The sequence below is a fragment of the Anolis carolinensis genome, chromosome 2 (genome assembly GCF_035594765.1).
Source record: "Anolis carolinensis isolate JA03-04 chromosome 2, rAnoCar3.1.pri, whole genome shotgun sequence".
NCBI classification, from domain to species: Eukaryota; Metazoa; Chordata; class Lepidosauria; order Squamata; family Dactyloidae; genus Anolis; species Anolis carolinensis.
In genome coordinates this window covers 194,630,166-194,639,206 of record NC_085842.1, presented here as the reverse complement: position 1 = coordinate 194,639,206, position 9,041 = coordinate 194,630,166, and the positions used below count along the sequence as shown (strand labels likewise).

General features: G+C 42.5%; 1 protein-coding gene across 1 annotated transcript in view; it reads left to right on the top strand.

The window, feature by feature from the left end:
* Positions 1 to 4,231: 4,231 nt before the first annotated feature.
* The window catches only part of LOC100567185 (complement C3-like), an 80,208-nt gene continuing 75,398 nt past the window's right edge, over positions 4,232 to 9,041 (top strand). Inside the window, exons 1-2 of the mRNA XM_062971466.1 lie at positions 4,232 to 4,363; positions 6,653 to 6,845. Of these exons, the coding sequence (XP_062827536.1) occupies positions 4,239 to 4,363; positions 6,653 to 6,845 (318 nt within the window). The 5' untranslated portion in view covers positions 4,232 to 4,238. The remainder of the gene's footprint in view (positions 4,364 to 6,652; positions 6,846 to 9,041) is intronic.

The following is a 9,041-nucleotide window of genomic DNA, read 5'->3' as shown; positions in this document are numbered from 1 at the left end:
ACCAATTCTGACACTACTGTATTTTAGGCCCCTTCTAAACTGCCATCCAATTCAGATTATTAAAGCAGATAATCCACATTATCTGCTTTGAACCATATTATATGAGTCTACACTGCCATATAATCCAGCTCAAAGCAGATAATCTGGATTTTATATGGCAATGTAGAAGGGACTTACTAAAGTTTCTCCTGTGGGATTCAAGCTCCCCAGATGGTCACCCACAGTGTTAACTAGAGGACTTCACAGGCCCCTTCCACACAGCTGTAAAAATCCACATTGAACTGGATTACATGCAGTGTGGACTCAGATAATCCAGTTAAAAGCAGATATTGTGGATTACCTGCCTTAATATTCTGGGTTATATGGATGTGTGGAAGGGCTCACAGTATCAGGGAGAGGGGGGAAATACTGCTTATTACCAACAAAATACTGACCTGCAGCTGGAAGAGCACATGAGAGTGGAGACACAATAGCTTCTTTGCCGGTGTGATTCATCTCAAGGAAAACAAGGTATCTCAGAGGCAGATGGTACGCACTGGGGACGAGACAAGGTTGTATTTCAGTACTTAAATGATCATAAGGAGATCAAATGGAAGGCAGACAATGAATTCTATTGACAAACAAGAACATCTTCTTCCTAAAATTCCTATGATAGGCCATAGCCTGTTCTGATAGCTTGATCCTTTTTAAATATGGCCGAGGAGAAACAGTGCCAAGATACAGACAAGTGGTGGTGAACAGCTAAGGTGCTGAAAGGTTGTGCCAAGGGGGTTTTAACTGGTGGATGAAATAATTTCTTTGATGTTTCCTGACTAATGTCAGGATGAAAAGGATTATAGGATTTTCAGAATCCTTAAGGTAAAGGTAAAGGTTTCCCCTGACATTAAGTCCAGTCATGTCTGACTCTGGGGGTTGGTGCTCATCTCCATTTCTAAGTCGAAGAGCCGACGTTGTCCGTAGACACCTCCAAGGTCATGTGGCTGGCATGACTGCATGGAGCGCCATTACCTTCCCGCTGGAGTGGTACCTATTAATTTACTCACATTGGCATGCTTTCGAACTGCTAGGTTGGCAGGAGCTGGAGCTAACAGCGGCCGCTCATGCCGCTCCCGGGGTTTGAACCTGGGACCTTTTGGTCTACAAATTCAGCAGTTCAGCGCTTTAACGCACTTCGCCACCTTAGCTCAACACAAAAGAGGGCACCTGATATCACAGTGTAGATGCTACCTATACCTCAGATATTTTTGTTTGATACGTACAGATCTTTTTTTTTTCTTATTAGTTTGATTAAGTAAAATATAAGAGAAACCAGAGTATTAAATCTATTGAGCAAAGACTATGGGACATTGCCTTCTGTGAGCTATGCTCTCGTTCCCACAATATCTGCTTTGAACTGGGTTATCTATGTGGGATTTTCTGACTTGATATTCTAGGATATAGGGCTGTGTGCAAGGGCCTTAGATCTCTCTATTCAAGAAGACAGTCTCCTTTTCCCAGCCATGATATAGTGGCAACCAGTCTCTGGATCGGATAAGTGACAGCAATGAAGAAATCAAAGGAAGAGAAGTGGGAAAGGCTGTTGAATATGGTCTTTTCAAGCTGCAAAGGAGAGATGGTGGCTGTGTGCTTTTGTCACCTCTTGGATTGAGAGGAGATATATAAAGAGTCCCATAGTAAAATGGTATTCTGCAATTCACCATTGCAGTTGTTGCTGCCATTCAGTTCAGCCTGAAAAGATCTTCAGAATGCCGGTAATTTCAGAAGGAATTATTTGAAGATCGGCCTAGGGGAAATCCCTGCTGTATTTGTAGGCCCACCCTTTTTCCTGTCATCTTATCTCCACAATAGAATTGTTTATTTAGGGCTTTTTATAGAAGCCTCTCCTTACTAACCTTTGTTTTCTGAAGTATCAGAGCTTTAGGTGTACAAAACAGCTCTCACATCAATATTGAGAAGACAGCATGTAAATGACCAGACTTGTGTACAGTTGAGGGCATATGTGAAATGACATTTCAACATAGCTGATCATAAGGAAATGTTTATGCGAATTATTAACCTCTGTGGGCCATCAACTCAGTAAAGTGATGAATGTGCCATTCATTAATCCATAAGGAAATACCAGTAAAGTAAATATTAATAATCGAGTGTTTCCCTAGCCTCGACATATGTTTAATAGCTTTTTCTTGAATTGTAGCAACTTTGCTGTTCTTTTAATATTCTTTTAATTTTGAAGGGGGGGGGTCACAAATTGCAAAGATGAATTGATCATGAGTCACTCCCCAAACGTCACTGTTGCTTACCAGAATGCCAGCAAGTTTGGTCATGGATAGTCTAAACTAATCGCAAATGAAGACAGCAGCAATGGGCAACTGGAATGCAAAAGTAAGAAGCAGGACAGAAACAAACATTGTGGAAAAATGTGGCCTAGAATCAAGAAATGAAGCAGAAGAGCTACTTGACTGAATTTTGAGGGTCCAACAGCTTGTTCATTGCAAACACCTTTTTTGATCATTCAAAGAGGCAACTTTGAGTGATTCATGGTCATCAACTGAAAGCCAATAAAGTATTGAAATAAACTACATAATTGGAAGGTTAAGGTAGAGAATTTCAGGTTTATCTTCAAAAACAAGACTGGGGCATGTTGTAGCATAGACCATGAACTGCCAATACAAATTTCTATTTACTCCTGCAGCTCGTCAATCAAAAGATCATACTGATAACTGGGCTGGAACCATTTAGGGCTGCCCATTGGGCTATTTGAAGCTTCCAAACAGTCTCCAAAGGCAACCCAACATAGAGCGCGTTGAAGTAGTCTAATCGAAATGTAACAAAAGCATGGACTATTGTGGCCAAATCTGACTTCCCAAGGTACAGGTGCAACTGGTGCACAAGTTTTAATTGTGCAAAAGCTCTCCTGGCCACCGCCAAGACCTAAGGTTCCAGGCTCAGTGATGAATCCAGGAGAACTCACAAGCTGTGAACCTGCGTCTTCAGGGAGAGTGTAACCCCATTCAACACAGGCTGTAACCCTATACCCTGTTTGGCCTTGCGACTGACCTCTGTCTTGTCTGGATTCAATTTCAATTTGTTCACCTTCATCCAGATTGTCACAGCTGCCAAGCACTAGTTCAGGACCTGAACTTATTATTATTATTATTATTATTATTATTATTATTATTATTATTATTATTCCTATTTTATTTATATACTGCTCTATCTCCCCAAAAAGACTCAGAGCATTTAATTCATTGCTTTGCTAATTACTGTGAAATAAATAGACTGAAAATTAGCTACGTTAAATGCAAAATTATCATTTTTGCCAAAAAGTGGAAGCAGATCGGGGGCCACAAAATTGAATAGGTCAATTACTTTTGATACCTTGGTATTTGCTACAGATATAACCTGTCATGACTCTCACAACAACAAGTACTAATGGCTTCTGCACATAACAATATTGCAGCATGGTATCATTTTTTTCTATATAACGGTAACCAGTATATTCCTACTGCCCTGTTTTTGAGGCGAAGATTGGTTCTCTGTTATTGCATGGGTTCCCTATTTGTATTTCAATCAATAAATCATTTAATACATTACATTCCAAGTATCTCTGGAAACTAATGCGGCTCCCTAGATGTGTGCCTTATGCTGTGTTATGCACTGAGACGAGTCAAACTACTCTTGAAACCTTGGCATGGATGATAACAATAAAATTCTGGCTGCACATACATTTTCGAGCAGACCCTGGTAGTTATATTCCCCTTATTATCAAATCATTTTATTTCTGAATGGTATTATTTGGTTCTCAGAAAGATTGACATAATTAACCTGTCTTTGGAAACACTCTTAATGCCTAGAAATGTCAGAAGTCTGAAGGTCAGTCAAGAGAAGATCTTGACTTTCATAATTTGACTCTTGAAGCAAAGGCAACTTGTTCCCCTATCACATCGTTAATTCCATGAGAGTGTGAAGGCATTGCAGTTTATCTTCACATTTTTTATTAATCCCACCCAGGGGAGAACTATGGCTACTGCAAGATGTAAGTTCATGCCAATGGCTCTATCTCTTTGGAAGAGAAAATGGCACAGCCTATTAATTAGCAGAGGATTTTTAAAAGGACAAAGCATTCTTTATGTGTTATGACAGACCTAATGTTTTTTTTTAAAATTCCCATGTAGCTCAAACTCCTCCCTATATGCTTGATTAAACATTAAGCTCTTGCAAAAGGGATAGGCTGAGTAATGGGCTCTTATAATAAATGCTGGGGTGACAGCTGCCTCTGCTGCCTGTTCACAATGGAGGAGTCCTTGCTCTTCCTGATGACTGCCCTCCTGGTCTGTTTCCCAACTTCTTCCTACAGTCAACTGTAAGTACAGAATAGATTTCAGCAACCTCCCCTGCCCCAACATATCCAGTGTGCTAAAGAAGATTATTGTTAAAAATGACATGCTATTCTGTTGTTTTCTCTCTAAAGTTATGAAGTACTAGCTGTTCCCTTGCCACGCATTGCTATGGCGTAAGGGAATCCTTTGTTGGCCAGGTGGAATAGCAGTGAATAGCCTTGCAGCCTAAAACCTGGCTATTTTCTTCTTATGGGAATCCTTAGAATCATAGAATCATAGAATAGTAGAGTTGGAAGAGACCTCATGGGCCATCCAGTCCAACCCCCTGTCAAGAAGCAGGAAAATCTCATTCAAAGCACCCCCAACAGATGGCCATCCAGTCTCTGCTTAAAAGCCTCCAAAGAAGGAGTCTCTACCACAGTCCGGGGCAGAGAGTTCCACTGCCAAACAGCTCTCACAGTGAGGAAGTTCTTCCTGATGTTTAGGTGGAATCTCCTTTCCTGTAGTTTGAAGCCATTGTTCCACATCCTAGTCTGCAGGGCAGCAGAAAACAGTCTTGCTCCCTCCTCCCTATGACTTCCCCTCACATATTTATACATAGCTATCATGTCTCCTCTCAGCCTTCTCTTCTGCAGGTTAAACATGCCTAGTTCTTTAAGCCGCTCCTCATAGGGCTTGTTCTCCAGACCCTTGATCATTTTAGTTGTCCTCCTCTGGACACATTCCAGCTTGTCAACATCTCTCTTCAATTGTGGTGCCCAGAATTGGACGCAGTATTCCAGGTGTGGTCTGACCAAGGCAGAATAGAGGGGTAGCATGACTTCCCTGGATCTAGACGCTATACCCCTATTGATGCAGGCCAAAATCCCATTGGCTTTTTTTAGCAGCTGCATCACATTGTTGGCTCATGTTTGACTTGTTGTCCACGAGGACTCCAAGGTCTTTTTCGCACATACTGCTGTCGAGCCAGGCGTCTACCATTCTGTATCTTTGCATTCCATTTTTTCTGCCTAAGTGGAGTATCTTGCATTTGTCCCTGTTGAACTTCATTATGTTAGTTTTGGTTCTTGTTTATTGAGTTAGAATGCAACGGAATAGGCTTGCTGCTTGGAAGCCTGGGTACTTGCATTCTAGAAGGATGGTTTTTTGGGATGCTAGAATTGCAACAAAAAGCTTCAAAACCTGGCTGCTTGCTACCTAGGGACTCTTTAGTTGGCCAGCTTCAATAGTACAGAGTAGTATCACTGCTTCAAAGCCTGGCCACCTTCTACCAAGGTTAATCCTTTGTTGGCCTGGTTAAATTGCACTGAATAGCTGTGCCACTTCAATGCCTGGCTGCGTTATACCTAGGCCAATCCCGTTTTTTTGGTGCGGGAGTGATGAGTGAAGGACATACTTTGGATGTGTTGGTGTATTGTGGCCAAATTTGGTGTGATTTAGTTCAGTGGTTTTGTTGTTTAATCAGTCCTACAAACGTACATTACATTTTATGTGTATGTGTGTGTGTATGTGTGTGTGTGTGTATACACACACATATATACATACACACACACACATACATACATACATACATACATCATGTTCAGGACTCTCTTTCTAGGGCTGGTTTGGCACTATCTGCCAAAAGTGCTGGCTTCTCACCAAATCCCAGGATATGAATTCAAATAATTGATGGTGTTCGTTATGGGACCCCAGCAATTGGACAGAGTTTCTTAGGTAGAGAATATTCAGAGATGGTTTTGCCAGTTCCTAACTCTGAAATATAAGCAACAGTACCTAGTATTCATTAGTAATCTCCCACTCAGGGACTAACCAGGAATGCCCCTGCTTAACTTCCAAGATCAAGAACGGTCTGCTGTTTTTAGGTTTCGTTGGTTAGTTGGTTATACATTTTCATGGCTACACTCAGATTATCAGTCTACCAGAAAGTTCTAAAACATTGATGACAGCAGAAAGGAGTTAAGGTCCTATATGTTGAACCTTGAGGCAGTGTTGAAAGGCACTGTTCTTCACAATTGGTTGGAAGCCTTGGAAGTTGCAGTTCACTATTAGAAGAGCTGTGTAATTCCCACCTGTGCCCTAAAAAAGAGAGAGATGAAAGAGAAAGGAAAACAGCAGAACAACTAGGAGCTTAAAGAAAGGCAAGATAGAAATCACAGGGAATTTGGTTTGCATGTCTTTATGTAACTTTTAAGCTACATTTAAATTATTTGTTGTATGATTTTTCAAAGATGCAGCATTCCAAAAATGCAGTACTCTATCATTGACGTACTGCAAACAAACTCAGTGTGTGATCTTTTCCTCCTTTTTAGCTACTCCATGATTGTTCCTAGTGTCCTGTGGGTGGAGAGCGAACAGCGGATTGTAGTGGAGGCTCATGGACTAAGTGTTCCCACAGAGGTGACCATCTCTGTCCATAATTTCCCACAGAAGAGAAACAGCTTGTACCAGATCAAGGCTGCCATGAATCCAGCCAATGACATGATGGTGACTCCTCTCATAAAGGTGGGCAGGGCCGTAGCAGAAAAAAATTTCGGGAGAGGTTTTGAAAATTTCGGGGGGGGGGGGGGGGGTTAACACCTGGCACACACCCCTCCCCGCTACAAACCTGTCAATATCTGCTTGAGATAGTGCCTGGAGGGACTCTTAATGTTTTGTGTCTCATAGACTTAGCATGGGTATTTGGTTAACCAGTTAAAATTCATGAGTAAACCAGGTTTTTTTAAAAACCTGAAAAATTTCGGGGGGGGGGGGGGTTGAACCCCTAAAACCGCCCCCTCGCTACAGGCCTGAAGGTGGGTATGTAGGAATGGTTATACACGAAGTGAGGCTGTACTCCAATAAACTTATCTGGAGGAGAGTCTACTTTCGCATGAAAATCCAGACTCACTCTGAAATGTTTCATGGCTGTCTTCATGACGTTCTACATCCAGTGAATATCACAAGTTATCTTGAATTAAATTGACTTTTCCCCACTTGAGTCAGTTGGAGGATATTCCAGAGTTTTCTTGAAACTCCAAAGTATCCCTCGGATTAGGGGCACTGTGGACAGCTGGATGAGTTCCAATTAGGACTATTCTGCTGCTCACATAGGACACCATCATCTCTTCCATTCCTTCATGCTAATCAGTGCAGAAAAAATAGATAGCTCATGGCCATGTTGTCACTTCTGTCTGGCACATCCAGACAGCACCTATAGTGCGCGCCTTCCCGCGTTTTCCCCTGGAGTGTCCAAACAATGCCTCAGGGAAAAACTAATGCTTTCGGGACAAAGCAGGAAAATTCTGCTTTGTTCTGAAATAATTTGTCAGCTGGAAAGACTTGGGTTTTTCAGAAGACCCAGGTCTTTGCAGCTGTGGGCGCTATGTAGATGGGACCGGGGATCGTGCCGCACAAATTCCGGTGCCCATCTACACATCTATCTCGAAACCTGAGACAACTCCCATCCCCTCCCAAAACCCCCCAGAAAAGACTTTAAAACAGAAAATAACTTACCCAGCCGCAGGCATGTAGCTTCACCCCCCCCCCCCCCCCCGAAATTCCCAGGATGGTCTGTGAGAAGGCCTTACATTTATTATTTAAACTGTTGTGTTTATTCATATCATGAACTGATCACCATGCTCAATATGGGGGCATTGGGATAACGATATGAAAGGTTTGCTAGGGTAGATCCTCTCTCACCCAGGCTCAGACCCCCCCCCCCCCCGAATCAAAATCCTGGCTACCCTACTGCCCAGCTGCCATTCCCCCTTCTCTGGAGCTCTCCTGACATGTAGAAATGATGCACCAGGAGAAGGGGGGGAAAGGAAAATTATCGCTCCTGCCCCCCTACCCCCCTACCCCCGCTTCTCCTGGAGTGTCATTTATAAGTGCCAGGAGAGCTCTGACAGCAGAGAAATGCTGGCCGGGTAAGTTATTGCTTTTCTGGGGGGGGTTGTTTTGTGTCCTGGTGCCCTGCTGGAAAGTCCAGCAGGACATCAGGACACACACACCCAGAAAAGCATGCGCTTTCTGGGGGGGTGGACTTCAAGCCAGGTGCAATCACATTTTTAAAACCCAATTGCTCCCAGGTTAAAGGCTGTGTAGAACTGCCCCTGGTCAGCTCTGACATAAACAGAGGTGCCTACATGAACAGGTAAAAAGATGAGATACTGACCCCTCCATCAACATGATATTGAGAAGTCATACCCCTCAACAATATGAACTATATAAAATATATGAATTGTAAAATATAGCTGGCCACATGATCATTTCTAATTGCCCTAAAAAGTAACCTGTCAATTATATTCCTTGAAGGTATATTGGAAAAACTAAGCGAGGGAGGTTTATATATCTGTGGAAGGTCCAGGGTGGGAGAAAGAACTCTTGTCTGTTGATGGCCAGTGTAAATGTTGTAATTAATCACCTTGATTAGCATTAATGGCCTTGTCAGCTTCATGTCCTGGCTTCTTCCTGCCTGGGGGAATCCTTTGTTCAGAGGTGTTAGCTGCCCCTGATTGTTTCTTGTCTGGGCTTCCTCTGTTTTCAGAGTGTTGTTCCTTATTTACTGTTCTGATTTTAGAGTTTTTCAATACTGGTAGCCAGAATTTGTTTATTTTCATGGTTTCCTCCTTTCTGTTGAAATTGTCCACATGCTTGTGGATGTCAATGGCTTCTCTGTGTAGTCTGACATGATATTTGCTAGAGTGGTCCAGCATGTCT